At 50.8% G+C, this 19,138-nt stretch overlaps 2 protein-coding genes across 4 annotated transcripts; one reads left to right on the top strand and one right to left on the bottom strand.

Moving 5' to 3' along the window:
- Positions 1 to 8,445: 8,445 nt before the first annotated feature.
- LOC123131927 (pentatricopeptide repeat-containing protein At1g43980, mitochondrial) lies at positions 8,446 to 11,883 on the top strand. Of its 2 annotated transcripts, XM_044551656.1 has the most exons (4): positions 8,446 to 10,733; positions 10,844 to 10,856; positions 10,950 to 11,365; positions 11,453 to 11,883. In XM_044551656.1, exon 1 carries the CDS (start codon positions 8,566 to 8,568, stop codon positions 10,495 to 10,497), a length of 1,932 nt encoding a protein of 643 aa, XP_044407591.1. In that variant the 5' UTR covers positions 8,446 to 8,565; the 3' UTR covers positions 10,498 to 10,733; positions 10,844 to 10,856; positions 10,950 to 11,365; positions 11,453 to 11,883. The 2 variants fall into 2 exon arrangements, with proteins under 2 accessions (XP_044407591.1, XP_044407588.1); XM_044551653.1 differs by having other exon boundaries at positions 10,844 to 11,365.
- A 264-nt stretch (positions 11,884 to 12,147) lies between these two features.
- LOC123131916 (kinesin-like protein KIN-14J) lies at positions 12,148 to 16,904 on the bottom strand. Of its 2 annotated transcripts, none has more exons than XM_044551642.1 (13): positions 16,612 to 16,904; positions 16,405 to 16,527; positions 16,194 to 16,324; positions 15,960 to 16,053; positions 15,500 to 15,850; positions 14,859 to 15,138; positions 14,623 to 14,784; positions 14,250 to 14,465; positions 14,104 to 14,141; positions 13,787 to 13,950; positions 13,601 to 13,714; positions 13,448 to 13,489; positions 12,148 to 13,344 (listed from the first exon to the last, which is right to left on the bottom strand). In XM_044551642.1, exons 1-13 carry the CDS (start codon positions 16,694 to 16,696, stop codon positions 12,535 to 12,537), a joined length of 2,610 nt encoding a protein of 869 aa, XP_044407577.1. In that variant the 5' UTR covers positions 16,697 to 16,904; the 3' UTR covers positions 12,148 to 12,534. The 2 variants fall into 2 exon arrangements, with proteins under 2 accessions (XP_044407577.1, XP_044407579.1); XM_044551644.1 differs by having other exon boundaries at positions 16,627 to 16,904.
- Positions 16,905 to 19,138: the final 2,234 nt, after the last annotated feature.

Below are 19,138 nucleotides of genomic sequence, written 5' to 3'. Positions count from 1 at the left end.
CCTTGCCCCCTCCTCCAAGGAAGGGGTGCGGCTAAGGATGGGGAGGAGTCCATCCTCCCCAAGGCACCTCGGAGGTGCCTTCCCCCTTTAGGACTCTTCCCTCCCCAAGTTTCCTTGCGCATGGGCCTCTTGGGGCTGGTGCCCTTGGCCCATGTAGGCCAAGGCGCACCCCCCACAGCCCATGTGGCCCCCCAGGGCAGGTGGCCCCACCCGGTGGGCCCCCGGGACCCTTCCGGTGGTCCCGGTACAATACCGATGACCCCGAAACTTGTCCCGATGGCCGAAACAGGACTTCCTATATATAAATCTTTACCTCCGGACCATTCCGGAACTCCTCGTGACGTCCGGGATCTCATCCGGGACTCCGAACAACATTCGGTAACCACATACAAGCTTCCTTTATAACCCTAGCGTCATCGAACCTTAAGTGTGTAGACCCTACGGGTTCGGGAGACATGCAGACATGACCGAGATGTTCTCCGGTCAATAACCAACAGCGGGATCTGGATACCCATGATGGCTCCCACATGTTCCACGATGATCTCATCGGATGAACCACGATGTCAAGGACTCAATCGATCCCGTATTCAATTCCCTTTGTCTATCGGTATGTTACTTGCCCGAGATTCGATCGTCGGTATACCGATACCTTGTTCAATCTCGTTACCGGCAAGTCTCTTTACTCGTTCCGTAACACATCATCCCGTGATCAACTCCTTGGTCACATTTGCGCAAATGATGATGTCCTACCGAGTGGGCCCAGAGATACCTCTCCGTTTACACGGAGTGACAAATCCCAGTCTCGATCCGCATAAAACAATAGATACTTTCGGAGATACCTGTAGTGCACCTTTATAGTCACCCAGTTACGTTGTGACGTTTGATACACCCAAAGCACTCCTACGGTATCCAGGAGTTACACGATCTCATGGTCAAAGGAAGAGATACTTGACATTCGCAAAGCTCTAGCAAATGAACTACTCGATCTTTTGTGCTAGTCTTAGGATTGGGTCTTGTCCATCACATCATTCTCCTAATGATGTGATCCCGTTATCAACGACATCCAATGTCCATAGCCAGGAAACCATGACTATCTGTTGATCACAACGAGCTAGTCAACTAGAGGCTCACTAGGGACATATTGTGGTCTATGTATTCACACGTGTATTACGATTTCCGGATAATACAGTTATAGCATGAATAAAAGACAATTATCATGAACAAGGAAATATAATAATAATACTTTTATTATTGCCTCTAGGGCATATTTCCAACAGGAGGCTCAGCAACGGGGGAGTGCCCATTCCCCCGTTGCCCGACGCAGTGGCCAAACCCTCGTACTTCGCCAACGAGGTCGAGGTCGTGCGCACCTCCCTCACCGACGCCCAGCTCTCCCTCCCCCAGTACGCCGCTGACAACCACATGGCTTGGGCGGCGTACTTCGAGCGGCGTCAGCAACAGTGGCTCGCGTCCACCAACGGCGCCGGTGGTCGGCGGCCTGAAGAACAGCAAGGGGCGCCACCTATGGTGGGGCGCCCCCGGCCGCACCCTTGAGGGCGTGCTGACGCACCTCGAGGGCGGCAACAAGCCGCCGTTGGCGTACCCCCCGGCGAGGGCGGCCGCCCCGGCACACCACCGAAGCGACGGGGAATGGGCGCCAAGGAGGTTCGGCGCCTCCTCCTCCTCTTCCTCCTCGCGCTCCTCCTCCCACTCCTTCGTGTTGGGGAACATAGTAATTTCAAAAATTTCCTACGCACACGCAAGATCATGGTGATGCATGGAAACGAGAGGGGAGAGTGTTGTCCACGTACCCTCGTAGACCGAAAGCGAAAGCGTTATAACAACGCAGTTGATGTAGTCGTACGTCTTCACGGCCGAACTGATCAAGCACCGAAACTACAGCACCTCCGAGTTCTAGCACACGTTCAGCTCGATGACGTCCCTCAAACTCTGATCCAGCCGAGTGTCGAGGGAGAGTTCCCTCAGCACAACGGCGTGGTGACGATCTTGATGTTCTACCGACGCAGGGCTTCGCCTAAGCATCGCTACGATATTATCGAGGTGGATTATCATGGAGGGGGCACCGCACACGGCTAAGAGATCCAAAGGATCAATTGTTGTTGTGCCTAGAGGTGCCCCCTGCCCCCCTATATAAAGGAGCAAGGGGGAGGGGGCGGCCGACCTAGGAGGGGCGCGCCAAGGGGAGTCCTACTCCCATCGGGAGTAGGACTCCCTCCTTCCTCGTTGGAGTAGGAGAAGGGGGGAAAGAGGGGAAGAGGAGGAAGGAAAAGGGGGCCGCACCCCTTGTCCAATTCGGACCAGAGGGGGGCTGAGCGCCTCCTTCCTTTCGGCCTCTCTTCTCTATTCCCGTATGGCCCAATAAGGCCCATATATTCCCCGGCGAATTCCCGTAACTCTCTGGTACTCCGAAAAATACCTGAATCACTCGGAACCTTTCCGAACTCCGAATACAGTCGTCCAATATATCGATCTTTACGTCTCGACCATTTCGAGACTTATCGTCATGTCCCTGATCTCATCCGGGAATCCAAACTCCTTTGGTACATCAAAACTCATAAACTCATAATAAAACTGTCATCAAAACCTTAAGCGTGCGGACCCTACGGGTTCGAGAACAATGTAGACATGACCGAGACACGTCTCCGGTCAATAACCAATAGCGGAACCTGGATGCTCATATTGGCTCCCACATATTCTATGAAGATCTTTATTGGTCAAACCGCATAACAACATACGTTGTTCCTTTTATCATCGGTATGTTACTTGCCCGAGATTCGATCGTCGGTATCTCAATACCTAGTTCAATCTCGTTACTGGCAAGTCTCTTTACTCGTTCCGTAATACATCATCTCGCAACTAACTCATTAGTTGCAATGCTTGCAAGGCTTAAGTGATGTGCATTACCGAGAGGGCCCAGAGATACCTCTCCAATAATCGGAGTGACAAATCCTAATCTCGAAATACGCCAACTCAACAAGTACCTTCGGAGACACCTGTAGAGCTCCTTTATAATCACCCAGTTACGTTGTGACGTTTGGTAGCACACAAAGTGTTCCTCCGGTAAACGGGAGTTGCATAATCTCATAGTCATAGGAACATGTATAAGTCATGAAGAAAGCAATAACAACATACTAAATGATCAAGTGCTAAGCTAACGGAATGGGTCAAGTCAATCACATCATTCTCCTAATGATGTGATCCCGTTAAATAAATGACAACTCTTTTGTCCATGGCTAGGAAACTTAACCATCTTTGATTCACGAGCTAGTCAAGTAGAGGCATACTAGTGGCACTATGTTTGTCTATGTATTCACACATGTATTATGTTTCCGGTTAATACAATTCTAGCATGAATAATAAACATTTATCATGATATAAGGAAATAAATAATAACTTTATTATTGCCTCTAGGGCATATTTCCTTCACTCCGGCACTCCAACGCTGCTCGGCGTCAAGGCCGAGTCAGCGGCGGAGACGCCGCTCGGCCGGCGCACTTGCAATGCCGGCATCATCATCAACGAGGGCGGCCAGCGCGCCTCCTCGTCGGCTCCTCCTCCGCGCTTCGTCAAGCCAAAGACGGAGCCGGGGCTGGCGCCGGTGAAGACGGAGCCGGGGCTGGCGCCGGTGAAGAAGGAGCACGGCGAGGAGGTCGAGCTCGACGACGACGCGGCCCTTGAATGGGCACGCTGGACTCCCTGATGATGGCGAGGGAGCGCCAGTGCGCTGCCCTGTGGCGCTTCGCGCAACGCCGCCAAGGCTGCGACGAAGGAGGGGTCGTCATCATCGACGACGACGACGCGCCGACACCGCCACTAGCCCGCCATGGCGATGCCGGGGAGGGGTCCAGCAGGGCGCCCACGTCAAAGAGGAGAAGGCCGACGATGACGGCGACGACGCCGACTACTCGACGTTCAGCAAGTTTTTTTTGATTAATTTACTATGCATGTAATGAAAATCCGCGAACATGTCTAATATATGCCGAACTTCGCCGTCGGCTAAATTTGCTATGTTTTTAAATTTTTTGAACGCGTCTGGGGGTGGTCCTGGGGGCGGCGGCTGGGGACCAACTCGCCCCAGGCCCATTTTTTGCGCCGGGTCAACCTCAGACGGCGATTTTAGGCGCCCCCTGAGGGGCCAACGGCTGAGGATGCTCTAACAGGGCGCTATGACTGAAACTTCATGTCAAAAGACAACCCAACGCAAGCCACTTCGGCTTGATTTCATCCACGTCCAGTTCCTCTTCCCAAAACAGATCATCGATCTCTTCATCCTACAGGTTTTAGCCGCTCTAGCAACCTGGTGGCCTCATTCATCCCCTGATCTCAACGACCAATCCCTTCATGTGATTCCACCATTGTCAAAACCCGCGGAAGCCTGACAACAACCTCTATGTTAGCCCGTCGGCTGCTATTCTCTCCAGTCTGAACATCCACGACACTTTTGTTGTTCGCAACACTACCGCTACGACTGCGGAGGGATGTTAGAGATATTTGGTAGTAGAGATTGCCCGGGATTAGATAGAGTTATTTCCATCTTATCTCTAGGAGGTGTCTTGCCTTTCAAGTCTTGTACTCAATATATACTCGCCCTTGAGGCTCAATAATACATCCATCGCATTACGTCAATCAACTATTCCACCAATCCTTTCTCTCCCTTCTAACATGGTATCAACCTAACCGGTCCAATCCCTAGCCGCCGCCCACCGCTTCCGCACCCCTGTGTCGCCCCCGGGGCGGTCGGCCTCCATGACCGCCGTCGGGGGCTGTGCCGCCCATACCTAGGGTTCGTCCGCCGGTTGTGTTGACCGACTGCCCTAGAGAGTCTTTTTCCCGAGCCATTGCTCCGATTTTTTTCGCTCTCTCGCTGGTCGTTTTGATCGGCGTTTTCTTTTTGGTTTTCCGATCTATACTTGATCGGTTTGCATCGCCTGCCGCCGCCGTCGACCCCGTGCACCTCTACTCCGACACCGGTGCGACCGACAGGCTTCTTCACCGATCCGGCGGCATGGCGCGACAGGCGGACCCTCACGGCCGTCGTCTGCGCGCGGGCCCGCTCGTCGATCTACGCCGGCCGTCATCGCCCTTTCTGACTGGGACACCTGCATCACCCCGACCGGATGGCCTCGCGCCATGCGGCGGCCTATCATAGGCGTCGTTCGCGCGCCGGCCCACCCGTCGATCCACGCCACCTGCCTTTGCCGTGTCTACACGGTGTGGCCCCGCGGTCTGCCTTGCCGGCCTCGTCCCCGGCTGTGTCAGGCTCGTCGGCTTCCTCAAGCTCGGGCGTTGTTGCTCCGTTGGTTGCTCGGGCCTCGCTGCGTGGGCGCCACCGCTGCTTTGGCAGTCCGAGTGCCCGTGCTAACGCGCTCGTCCGCACGACATGCCACGCTGTCCGTCGTCACCGGCTTCATCTTAGACTCCGCTGCCACCTCGCCTCCACCGAGCCACGTCCCCGACCTCGCTCGCGATCGGCTTGATCACCCGCTCGCCGCCGCGATCCGTACCATCTATGGCGTGCGACCGACCTGGCCTGTCGGTGGCGCGTGCCTTAGCAGGTCCCGTGAAGACCGTCCTCAAGTTCAGCGCGCCCCTCCACCGATCGAGCATCGGGCTGCCGCTGCATTCCTCGTCGGGCCGCAGCGCCGCCACCGTGTGGTTCTCCTCGCGGCTGCATCGACTCGCGCGTCGCCGCTACGTCGCCCCTTCGGGTCGTATTTCTGCGATATGCGGTCCCCCCCGCCGCCCCGAGGCCGTCCCCATGGTTGGACCAACCCACGCTATGCCGCTGCGCCGCTCCTTCGGGTTGTAGCGTCGCGGCCCTTGGTCCCCGCCGCCGCACCGAGGTCTTTCCGCCGTCGCCTCGACCCGCCTGCCCGCCGCTGCTGCGTTGGCCCTTCGGGTCGTAGCGCCACGACTGGCAGTCCACTCTGCCATCATCGCACGTCGACTTTTCGTGGTATGCGCCGTGCCGCCTTCCCTGGCACGGGAACACCACCGTCCGCGCCGGTCTTCACCACGCTGTTAGGGTTCCTCGCCTACTTTGAGCACCGCCGCGGTGCTCCTAACCTAGCCACCGCTCTTCTTTGGCCACCGCCGCCGCCACCCCCGTAGCCGCCGCTGCCCATCCACCTCCTTCGTCTTCGTCCAGCACCAGCCCATCACCAGCATCGCCGTCATCTATCCCGACCACTTCGTCTACTTCGACAACAGCGGGCGACATCGGCCCCATGCTGATTGGCGGCGCAACCGTCGTCGAGTCCTTCTCTGCTGGCCTCTACGACTTCTCCGACATGGCGCACAGTTCGTGCATGTCCCAGTCTACGCATGCCCGGTGCTGGCAACACCGATGCGTGTCTTCATCCACGATGTGTCCCCGGGCCTGGCAAGCCTGGTGCGGTGCTTTGATAACTTCGTTTTCGTCCGTCTACGTATGCTCGGTGCTGGCAACACCGATGCGTGCCTTCGTCCACGATCTTGGGCTTGGCAAACCCGTCGCGACGCGTCGTCAACACCGTATTCTTCCCAACACACCACTACTTCGACATCACTGCGCCCAACCTAACTCGGCGCCTCCTTGAGCCCGCGGCTCCATGGCGACTCCCTCGATACCGGCTACATCGACCACGGCGTTCTTCGCACGGCTACCTTGACCACAGCTACACCATCCTACGCTCTCGGCTACCTCGACATCGGCACAAAGGGTTATCATCCGCTTAAGCAATTCGTCGGCTTCCTCTATAGTCAATGCGTCCGCAGCGCGATGCTCCGCTACGATTGTGGGGGAATGTCAGCCAGTCGGCTGCTATCCTCTCCAGTCTGAACGTCCGCGACGCTCCTGTTGTTCGCAACGCTACAACTACGACTGCGGGGGGATGTTAGAGATATATTTGGTAGTAGAGATTGCCCGGGATTAGATAGAGTTATTTCCATCTTATCTTTAGGAGGTGTCTTGCCTTCCAAGTCTTGTACTCAATATTCGCCCTCGAGGCTCACTAATACATCCATTGCATTACGCCAATCAACTATTCCACCAATCCTCTCTCTCCCTTCTAACACTCTAGACCCTAGACACTCTCATCGTCCAACCAAGGTCGGGTAGATAAGCCGTTGTCCCCAAGATCGGCTCAATAAGGAGGAGGGATGACTTGTGAACGACGGAGAGCCGGAGGAATGAATTCATGGCGCCGTCACCGCTTGAAGACTGGAAAACCCTAGTTGCGAGACCAGGGGAGGGGGGGAGTGATCTCTTCACGTAGCTGGTAGGTACGTAGGATCTTTCTATCAAACACAACTACGAAAACTACCCGAAAAAAAAACACAACTATGAAAACTAAACGTATACCTATTGCCGATAGGTATGTAGGGTTTTTCTATCGAAAACAACTATGAAATCTACCCGGAAAAAAAACACAACTATGAAAGCTGAATGTATCCCTATTGCTAGCTAATAAGTTCACTCTTTATCCAAAAAAAGAAGTAAACAGGGTCTTTCTAATCTAATTTGAACTTGGATTCAAAAGAAAGCGGCTAGAATTCAAAAAAGAAGGGTCGCGCTAACTGCCACACGTGTGGCAGGAAGAGAGACGCATCACACGTCTCTAATGTAAACAGATTGCCATGTCATCGCATGCATGCATGCATAAATCTTTTTGGATTTTCAGTTTTTAAAATGTTTTATCTCTTAAACGAAACATCCGATTGAAAATCCGTTTTCACCATTAAATCCCTCGCGATGAGATCTTCGAATCTAGATCCCATGTTGATATGTTTTGATGATTTTTTTTTTGGATTAAAAGTTGCCATGTCTATTGCATATGAATTGCCATGATGTTTACACTGAAGTTGCCATGATATGTTTCAGCTATTTTCTTCTACATTTAAAAGTAAAATTTGACATTTATAAAACTGGGAATTAAGAAACTAGATTTGCCATAAACCATAAACTAAAATTGCCATGATACATGCACATAAAATTGCCATGGTTCATACAAAAAATAATTTTCATGGTCAAAGTACCGGAGTTGCCATCATCAAAATACTAAAATTGCCATGATCTACAAACTAAAATTGCCACATGGCAACTTTAGTTTAAGCCCTATGGCAACTGCAGTGTAAACATCGTGGCAACTTCTGGCAAAAAAAAAAATCATCGAAACATATCAACATGGGGTCTAGTTTTGAAGATCTCGTCGAGACGGATTTAACGGTGAAAACGATTTTTTAGTTCGCTTTTTTATTTAGGAGATACAACATTTTTAAGCCGAAAATCAAAAAAATTCTGCTGATGTCATCTATTCATACGTGGCAAAATGAGTGGTGACGGAGGCGTGTGGGCGATGTGTAAACGCCAACACGTGTGAGCGTTAACATTTCCGAAAAAGAATTCACTTCCTTTGATGCTTCCACTTTGGTTTACTGGTTGTACATAAGCTCTATCAACTTCTCCAGCACGGCATCAACCGGAGTCGAAGGCCGCAGCCTCGCCGGCAGGGATGCAGGGGGCAGGAAGGCTCCTTGTCGGCGCCGGAGGGTGACGGCGGCCGAATGGTGAGGGACAACCCGACAGTCGCCGCCCTCTCAGCGCTTCTTGCCCGCTCCGCTTCTCTGTCCGCCGCTGCGGCGCTCCACGCCCGCCTGCTCCGCACCTCGCGCCTCTTCAGCCACCCCTTCCTCGCCAACTGCCTCGCCGCCGCTTACTCCCGCCTCGGCGCCACCCCTTCCGCCATTGACCTGCTCACCCACGCGCCGGGCGGCGCAGCCAACCGCTTCTCGCACAACATCCTCCTCGCCGCGCTGCTCAAGTCCCGTGACCTCCTCGCGGCTCGGAGGCTGTTCGACGGAATGCCCCACAGGGACACCGTGGCCTACAATTCCATGATCTCTGGCTACGCTCAAAGCGGACGCGCCGACGAGGCGCTCCGGCTTGTGCGCAGGATGAGGGAGCTAGGCGTCAGGCCTAGCGCCTTCACCTTCTCCATTGTCTCGTCCGCGGTCTGCTCTGCTCCCCACGGGAAGCAGGTTCATGCAGCTGCCGTCCGTCACGGCTCTGCCCAACACAATGCCGTCGTCGGCAACACGCTTGTCGACATGTATCGGCGTGTCGGCCTCTTGAAATATGCCATGCGCGTCTTTTGGAATATGAACGAACTGGACATGGTTTCGCTGAATTCTGTCATGTCAGTGTACAAGGAAGATGGCCAGAGCAGTGCGGTGTTTGAGTGTTTCCGGTTGACTAGAAGCCATGGGTTTTCGGTTGATGAATGCAGTATGTCAACGGTGCTTACCGCTTGTACAGATATCCAGGATTTGGCTATGGGAGATCAGCTCTTGGCCCTTTGCGTCAAAACAGGACTCCTGTCAAATTCTATCATTTGTAGTGCTGTTATCAGCCTATTGTCCATGTCTGACAGACTACCTGATGCTGTTAGGCTTTTCGAGGGATTAACAAAATGGGACTCAGAAACATGTAACGCAATGATATCGTGCTATGCCAGGAGTGGTTTAATGGAGCAAGCTCTGGGCCTCTTTGTGGTGGCTCTGCGAAATGCTGTTCTTCCAACTGAGTTCACTTTTGCGAGTGTGCTGAGATGGAGTTCATGTTTTGGTCTGATGGAGCAGGGCACACAACTGCAAGCGCTGGTATATAAATGTGGGTTTCAGGATGATATGATTGTTGCCACTGCTCTCATTGACATGTATTGTAAGTTAGGTTCCTTGAAGCATGCCAGGAAACTCTTCGATAGTGTTTGTGTCAAGGATTTGGTGTTATGGAATACAATGATCATCGGTCTATCGCAGAATGGGGGAGGTAGAGAAGCTCTTGAAGTGTTTTGGTGGATGCTGGACTGTGGTGTCAAGCCAGATAGAATTACTCTTTTCGGAGCTTTATCTGCTTGTAGCTTGGGAGGTTTGGTTAATGAAGCAATGAATATAATTTCCCTGTTTAAAGCCAAGTACCATGTCGTCCCTGGCCTGGAGCACTATGCATGTGTGGCTGACATGTTAAGCCGTGCAGGATTGTTTAGAGAGGCAGAAGATTTAGTCCAGAACAAGTTGCAGAAGTGCAATACTGCTGCCCTCCTCAATATTCTCGAGGCTTGCATGATTCAAGGGGATTTCACCATGGCAGAGTCTATCGCAGAGAATATGTTGAAACTGAAGCCTCGGTCATCACTGCCATACACTGTTCTGGCTCGAACATATGGTGCAAGATGTAAGTGGGAAAGCATGGCCAGGATGTGGAGGTCAATGGAAGCTTTAGGTGCAAAGAAGGTTGGGGAATGTAGCTGGCTCTGCATCAAGAATGAAATCCATGTGTTTACATCTGAACAAATATTGCATCAAGGAAGCGAAGCTACGTATGCAGTTTTAGATCTATTGTTCTGGGACATGATGGATGAGATCTCCATGATGGATCGCATTCATGCTCCTGGTTGTGTTGGTATAATTCATACACAAGATCCCAAGAAGAGTTAAGGGATTTGATTGCCTTCAGCAGTTCTTGGATTGCACTCTGTGAGCTGTACAACTAACGTAATTATTCAGCTAGGACGGTCTCACAATGGTCATGTGGTTACCTTGACTTGACAGTAAGGCAGCTTAAGCTACATATTGTTAAGCAGGCAAGCACTATGAGCACCAGGAAAAAGCCATTATCCCGAGAGGGTGCAGAAATCAGGTCATCCAGTATATTGGCAAAGAACAGTGATCAGGTTTTACTTTGTGTTCATATATGGTGATGCGTATAGTATGTTGTCTTACAGATTGATTAGTTTACTTGTCTTACAGACTGATTAATTTACTTGACATCTTTTTGCTACAGATCTTGTACGCAGGTTGGTGGTGATCTCTTGTTAGAATTGTATAGGATTTTGCCATCGGGCGGTTACTTAGTGTGATCTGATAGACTGTTACTCTATGTATAATAGAACTTGCATGCCCTTGTCAATGCCACCACGGACCACGGGCCAGAAGCGCATGTGGACAGTGTCCAGTTACGAGCAGGGCAGGCAACTGCCCCGAAGCACCTATGGGTCATCTACAAGACTACAACTGATGCTAGTGATAGGCATTTGGAGAGCTGCCTGACATGGGGTTTGACAGTACCACAATCAAAGAAAGGACATAGCAAGTTTCCAAAGGTGCTGTTGCTTCTTGCAACGTATCTTGGCAGATCGATGCAGAACGCATTTTCAAGTACGCCGAGTGCAGGCCATCTTGCTTTGTGTTGGCACTAGTGTACATGGAGAGATAGCTAGCAAGCAAAAGTGCAAATGACGCCCTTTAGTGTTCATCGCTTGCTAATTACAAGTGTGGTGGTTGCTGCCAGATTCACTGATGATGCGTAAGTACCCACTGCCACAGCAACTGCAATTGTATTATCTGTATATCACAAACATGCCCAGGTTTCCCAGTAATACATGTGTTGCAGGTTTTTCAACAGTGCATTCTACGCTAGGGTGGGAGGAATAAGTGCATTCGAGATGAAGCGGCTTGAATTGGATTTGTTGTTTAATCTGGACTTCAGGCTGAAGGTGAACCTGGAGTCATTTGGGAGCTGCTGCTTGCAGCTGGAGAAACATGCAGCGGGTTCACTAGAGAGGCTGCCGGTTCAGGTTCATTGTGTCAATGGATGAAAAAGATTTGAGCTGTAGTGGTAGTGTCAGTGAGTTTTGCTAGAGCAAGCTATGTAGGGCCTACAGTTTTGCAAAGCATGGGACCTGATTACTGATTATTCTTTTAGATCTGATGTTTGTGCGAGCAGATTACATAAATTATTTTACTTCTACAACAGTTAATTCCTGTAAACCAGTCCGTTCATCCGTTTAAATTTTCACCACCGAGTTGGGAAACAGTATTCAATCCTATGAATCATGTCAGCAGATGAATCTGGCTTTTCCAAGATCTGTTGATGGCTTGTGTTCTTTACATGCTGATTCTATTGAGTCGCATAACAGGATCTGTCATGATTTTCACTGGTTCCTGTCGGCAGGTGAACCAAGAACTAACAAATTGACTACTGGATTGTTGCAACCAGCAGTAGCATGGAAACAAATTACTAGAACTTGCTTAGCAAGGAAACAGAACCAACAGGCAACAACAGACTACTATTCAGACGCAAGCAAATTCAAGTCAGAATTATTGAGTAACATATATATCATTCCAAACAAATGATATGAATAACTGGAACCTAGTTTTCTTATCAGTAAGTAGCATAATAGGCAAGCAGCTTCTAGGAGGGAAAGAACATCCAGACTGATGCCAAAGGCTAATCCAACCAACCAACCCGTCAGGGTATAATTATACACAACCCTAAAAGTAGACATTTATCATCGCCAAGAGAACCCTAACACAAGTTACAAGTTCTCTTATCAACACAAGCTCCCGCCCCAGCCATGGTTGGTCTTCTCCGAGGAAGCAAAAGTGCCACGTTCCTTCAGTATCCCGGTTCCGCACTGTTGTTTCAACATTCCAAACTGGATCTTCTTCACCTCCCAAGCACGCACGCCCCCCCTAGAGGACGGACATTCTCCTCTTGGCGTTGAACACCCGCTGCGCATTGCCGAATCTCCCTGCCATTATCTGCTCACGCAGAGCTGGATCAAAGATGCCAGTACCAGACGTCAGGGAAGTTGTTCTTGCTGGAGCAGGTGAACCAAGAGCTACTCTTTTCTGGATACTGAAGCATAGCTTGCTGGCATTTCCAGACCCTGACTGCTGCCTACACCTCTGCTGTGGAGACGAGATATTGTTCCTTGACTTCCGCATGGACAGCGTTGGAGGGCTTGAGAACCTGCTGCTGCTGCCGAACTCCATTCTTCTAAACTTTCCTCTGACATCTGGAGTTGCGTCGACTGCTGCCTGTGGTGTTTCTGGAATTGAGTTAAAAGTCGCCTGTGGTCTTGCTGTTCTTGACATTTGGACATGGGACAGCCGTGACATTGCTTTCTTCTCGGGAAATATGGACATCCGCTCTCTCTCGCTTGGTAGGATCGCAATCGAGGATCGCCTCTTAGGCTGGAGAGGGATCTGTCGCATCATGGGAACTAAAGATACACGCCGTGCTTTGCCAGCAGTCTTGTCCACAATGGTTTTGTTCGTCGTAGGGATGTTCTCTTTGTTCTGAACTGAAGATCCCTTACCAGCGAACCTCACTCTGGAAGGGCCTGAAGGTTGTGGCATGTTGTTGCTTGGTGGTCTCTGCCTCATAGGAGCAAGTGGTGGTCTCTGCCTCACAGGAGCGGCAAATGATGGCTTCGTGGATTTACCCGTATCCCTCGCAGCCTTCTTCTCATTAGCTAATTCATTCTCCAGCTCTCTAGCCTGTACAAATAGAACTGTCATAAACACAGACCAGCATAGGAAAATACATGCTGATGAGTTCTGCAGGCTTGCTCAAGCAAGCAGAACTGAATCTCTTACTTACCCGCTGCTGATGAGTTCTGCAGGCTTGCTCAGTCTCCCTTATCTGTTGCACAACATTCATATATGTTAAAAACTTAGTTCCATATATGAATTGTTTTTTTTAATGAATTGGTTTTTAGTCTGTCAGTTAGCAATTATAGTTGGCACCACATACCTTATCATGAAGAGTTCTGAAGACATTCTCACGAGAAGCATACTTGAGTTGCATCAGTTGCAAGCTTTCGTTCAACTTCGCATTTTCCTTTTCCTCATGACAGAGCTTTTCGGCCTGGAACAATTTCCAGTTAATACAATAGCTGAATCATGTTATAATTAGTCAACAAGGTCGGAAATAAAGTACCATCTGCTTGATCTTGAAATTTTCAGCTGGATCCACTTGTTTACGGGCAGGGCCATGTTCAATAGCTCGAACTCTACTAGCAAAATTTAGTGAGCACAAAGTTTCTCCTGAATCTGTAGAGCTTGGACTTATCTGCACAAACATAAGTGTCTTGCAATCTCCACCTGCAACAGTTAATGCAAGGTGAACACTCTTTATCTCTTCATTTTTGTCTTTAGACATTCCAGTGCATAAGCAAGTTCAATAAAAGGAGACTAATCATAACCATTTAGCTAGAAATCAGTGCACTTGCACAACTCTTTTAGAAAGTCCCTTACCTAATGAGCTTTGGAGCAGATGAGTTAGCTTGGAGTTCCTACATTTGACAGAAAAGAGTAGTGGTAAGACTCAGCTGAGGGTATTGCTTCTTTTAGTAACTGAGCAAGGCAGATGTTGAAGCATGTGGATAATAAATAAGACTGACCGATATGGGATGTGGGCATTTTTGGAGGCAAGGGCAGCGATAACATCACCCAGTGCAGAGAGTGACTTGTTGATGAACTTTGCCTCCTTCAGCCTCTCTCCTTCTACTTCAGTTTTAGCCAAGCGCTCACTTCCAGCAAGGTCAACCAACCACATGTGGCTTCTGCTCCTTTCCCCAGTCACCAAATGCTCACTTGTAACGGTGACCCTAACCAAGCTGTAAGTACAACAGAAGTCCAGATATCATTATCCCATTGCTGAAATAATGTCATTACTATGTCAAGTATACTAATTTGAATCTAGGAGTAGTTGTTAACAGTCTATCATGAGTTGAATTAATTAGAACGAGTGTCATACAAGTGTAGAAACGATACCTATGGGAGCGACTGCTCAGTTCATTGACACTGGTTGATCCAACAGATCTATTTCTAGCGCCAGCTTTCAGTTTCTCCCACACACCATCTATTGTAGAAATTGGAGCTTCAACCAAGCCAGGCACCTCTTGTGCCCCATCAGCACTTTGCTTTATGTCCAACCTTCAGATGCAACATGATATTAAGCTCCATTCCTTACTACAGAGTCAGGATAAATGATAAGAAACGAGATGTACCTTTTTGATGTTTGTTCAGAGTTGTCATCAAGAAGGTCCCTGATTTTTTCATTATAGACTTCCAAGATACTCACACCAAATGAGTACGAGACAGATGAGCTTCTCTCCTCTGAGATCCTGAACAGTTCTTCAAGAGCCCTATAATTAACACCCCTATTCTCTGGAACACCTTCCATAGTGAAGGTTTTCCCTGTTCCAGTTTGCCCATATGCGAAGATGCATACATTGAAACCATCCATCACTGATCTCACGACTGGCAGGCTCTCAGCAAATACAGCCTCTGAAGGAAACAATTAGAATAAAACCCATTAGATTCAACATCCTTCAACTATATAATCATGTACTCCCTCCGTCCGGAAATACTTGTCATCAAAATGAAGAAAAGAGGATGCATCTAGATGTATATTAGTTTTAGATACATCGTTTTTTATCTATTTTGATGACAAGTATTTTCGGACGGAGGGAGTAGTGATCTAAAAGATCTAATTACTTTACAGAGGGAATATAAAATAGATTCGGAAAAGGAATGCATATGCAATTAGTTCAATCAAATTATTACTACAACATATTGCCTGGGATATGCAATTAACCTCCATTTCATATCACAAAACTATGAATCTGAAACATAGGACAGTAAATACCTTGATCATCAGCCGGTCCAAAAACATGGTCAAATTTAAAGGTCTTCCTCTCTTTTTCCGTGGGAGCAAACTGAAGGTCCATCTCCTGGGACGGGTCAACCTCAACCACTGATGAGCAGCCACGGGAGATCTCGTCGGAACTTAGAGGGCGGCACCGGCAGAATACCCTGATGTTTCCCCTCAGCTCGATGAGCTCATTGTACAAACGCCGCCGCTCTGCACACTCCACCGTGTACTTGTTCTTCAAGCCATCAAACCTTGGTGCACACTCCTCGGCACACTTAGCCACCTGCTGCTTGTACTTCTCCATCAGGCTGTTGTGCTTCTCCATCAGGCTATTGTACCTCCCCCCTACAGGTACAACAAACAAGATCAAATGTCAATGATTCTGCAAGCAATTGAGCAAATAAGTTTTACCATCCATCCGTAAGCAAGGTGCGTATTATGCTTGACTGTGTACCTAGGAATTGAAGGGCAGCAGGGCAGTCAGGAGTTGCGATCCCCTTCAGGCGCGGAGATGGGATAATATAATCATCTGCTTGATCCCCGAATTCCTGCAGGAAGAAATCTAGAAATCATTGGCATAGATCACAAAGAATGGGCCAGATATAATGGAGAGAACGCCCAGGAGTTCTAAAACGTTAGGAGCTAAGAAATTCACGAGATCTGAGAGCAAGAATCCAAAATTTCCCACCTCCAAGAAGCTGCGGAGAGCCTCCCCATCTCCTCCTGCAACAGCCGCCTCCGCCTCCACCACCACCTCCTCAAGGGCGGGCTGTTCCTCCACCGCCTCCTCGCTGGCCAGCACCGCGTCCTCGCCTGACACTGGACAAATCCCGCACCGTGAAACGGATACCAACAAACCCTAGCGCTCAATTGGTTGCAAACAGGACCAAGGACCGTACCTTCGGGATGCTGGGGCACCGGCGCGGCGGACGCGGGCGACGGCGGCGGCGCAGGGCTCGAATCCGCGCGGCGGCTCGGACTCAGGTGGTCCGCGGACTCCACGGCGCGGAGGTCTTCCTCGCCTGCCGAAAGAAAACCCTCGCCATGAGAAAACCAAGAGAAACCCAACACCTCGGTATCTTTCTCCCCACGACGGAACCCCATACCCGCGCGTCGCGTACCTTGTCGCGGCTGCCGTGACGGAGACGCCGCCGCCGGCGAGGAGGAGGAGGCGTCCGGATCCGCTCCCATCGCCGCGATCTGGGGCCGGCGCGGAGCGGGAGGAGCGGAGATCTTCGGGTCGGGGAGTCGGGGGTTCGGGGGCGGAGGGCGGAGACGAGATTGGGGGAGGAGACGAGAGACGGAGAGAGAGGGAGGAATGTGAGATTTGGGCAGCGGCGGATTCGATTTTTGAACCTGTGAGGGTTTGGGATTGGGGCTGCGCACTGCTGAGAGACGACCGTTGGGGGAGGGGATGGGATTTTATTGCGGTTTCCTCGCCCGTTTCGGCGAGCCTTCGATGCGGCGATCGACGGCCTGGATTCTCTCTCCCGTGCCTTCGCCCGTGCTCTGTGTTCACACGCCTACACGGTGCGCGTTATTCAGATTTTCCCCCCCAGGGAAACAGCTGGACTGCATCTTTTATTAATTTTCGAAAATAAACGATACAAGGTTCAGTATGTAAAAGGAAAGAACAAAAGCTATTGGTAAACGCTTGTATCCGGCGCGCCGGCCGAATGTTGCGCCGGACGCCTTGCTCGCTAACACACTTGTGCCCTCGTGCACTTCTTCGTCTTATCCCCGCAACGCAGTGCAATCACTCGTTGTCACTCGTTTCTCTTTGCTCCCAGTCCCCTACCTTTGAACTCCTAGCCATGGCCAGCCTAGCACATAAATCTTCCCCGACGAGCGACTCCCCGATAAGTTGTGCACCTCCACAGCACCTACATGGCTTGCTCGGTGCCCAACCTCATTGCCCCGTCGTTGCCTGCGAGACCCTCTCCCATCCCCGCGGCCATGGCCACCTACAACCCTGGCAGATCCCAGCGATGTCCTCCGCCCAACTCCGGCTTTGAGTCCCGCCGACGTAGCTACGAGGTCCGTCCATCAGGGCGCTGCAACGACGAGTGGTGGTGATCCGCATGGCCTTGCTATGACCGTCGTCGACGACTGCTACAACAAGCGGTGGTGGTGGTGGTGGTGCACCTTGGTCAAGGCAAGATGAGTTTTTGCTGGAACCAGTGTCCTTGTATTCTACAACCGGCCACGGCATCGCCCAGAAGCTGCAAGCGCGCTCACTGGACCTGCAATTGGCGACGCCGTTGTCGTCATTTTTTACTACAACCATGCTCCTCGGAGCTGCAACCGGCGACGCCGTCATCGATGATTTTTGCTACAACCATGCTCGCAGATGCTACAACCGTGCGCACTGGAGCTGCAGTGGTGACACCATCATCGACAATTTGCTACAACCGGTAGCGGGGATGCTGGAACCGTTTTTTTTGCAGCAAGGGCGGACGGAGGCGACGACTCGCAATCCTCTGATTTTTGCTGGAGCCGGCTAGTAGCAGAGCTACAACCATGTTATGTAGATGCTGGAACTATTATCGACAGAAGTTGGAACATGTGTATTGTTTTGCTTCAACCGACGAAGTGGTGCTAAGACAACAACGGGTGCCGTCGCGGTGGGTTGCAACCAGCACCATCAAAAGCTATATCCGACGTTTTGTTTTGATGCGAAGGTTATGTGCCAAAACGCTGACCCAAGAGACGACGACGAGGGGTGGCGAATGGGAACCGGTGCGCTGAGCGTTGACGGCGAGAGGCAGTGGGGGCGACGCAACCCGGTGCTACAACCATGGGGGCCGCGAGCTACAACCCTTGTCGGCCAGTGCTAGGAAAGGCGCTGCCAGAGCAGCGATGCGTGCACAACCAGGAGCTGCAAGACGAGGTAGCCACGGTGAGCAATCTGAACGACGACAGGGAAGGCTGCTAGCTCACCGCCAACAGCGAGAGGCGCACGCCCATGGCTGGGAGCAAGGTGGCCGGCGACGCTCGTCGTCGCTCTTTTTCTCGCGTATTTGGGGAAGAAGACAGATGATGGGGGGGATGAGAACAAAACAGAGGCTCGATCTGGACGATTAAAGGGCAGTGCATCAGATGCTCATGGTACGACTAACATAAATTTTGGCCGGCACACCGGCGCCTATCATTGCCCAAAGCTATTTATGATGGTAAAATCAAATAAGTTTTGAGCCCCCTCAAATCCCTAACAATTACTGGCAGTGTAATGTCACGTCTAGAATGCTTTTGACCATTGACCGCAAGAGCAACTAATTGAGGAGTACTCGTTCGGGAGCCCCCACAAGGGTCACTTGGGGTGGGCTGGGAGTGGCCCACTTGGCACGTTCTCAGCGGCCGCCACGTGTCGTGTTCTAGGCACTCCCTTCAGATTTTATTTGTTATTTTTCTAAACGCGTTTTCGGCTTTTAAATGACTTCTTTTTGGGGTTTCGGCTTTTCTGCCCCCGGGTTTTCTTAGGACTTGGACCAAAAGTTTCGTGAAAAAATGGGTTTTCTTTTCTTTTATTTTTCTTTCGTGAGAGGCATAGATTTAATTTTCGTGTAGGCATGGATCTGCTTCCACTAGAGACACGAGCATGCCTCTCGAAAAGGGAAAATCAATGTTTTTTTC

This window comes from Triticum aestivum, chromosome 1B, assembly GCF_018294505.1.
Source record: "Triticum aestivum cultivar Chinese Spring chromosome 1B, IWGSC CS RefSeq v2.1, whole genome shotgun sequence".
NCBI lineage: Eukaryota > Viridiplantae > Streptophyta > Magnoliopsida > Poales > Poaceae > Triticum > Triticum aestivum.
Note: the sequence above shows the minus strand (reverse complement) of the source record. Positions and strands in the feature narration are given on the sequence as shown.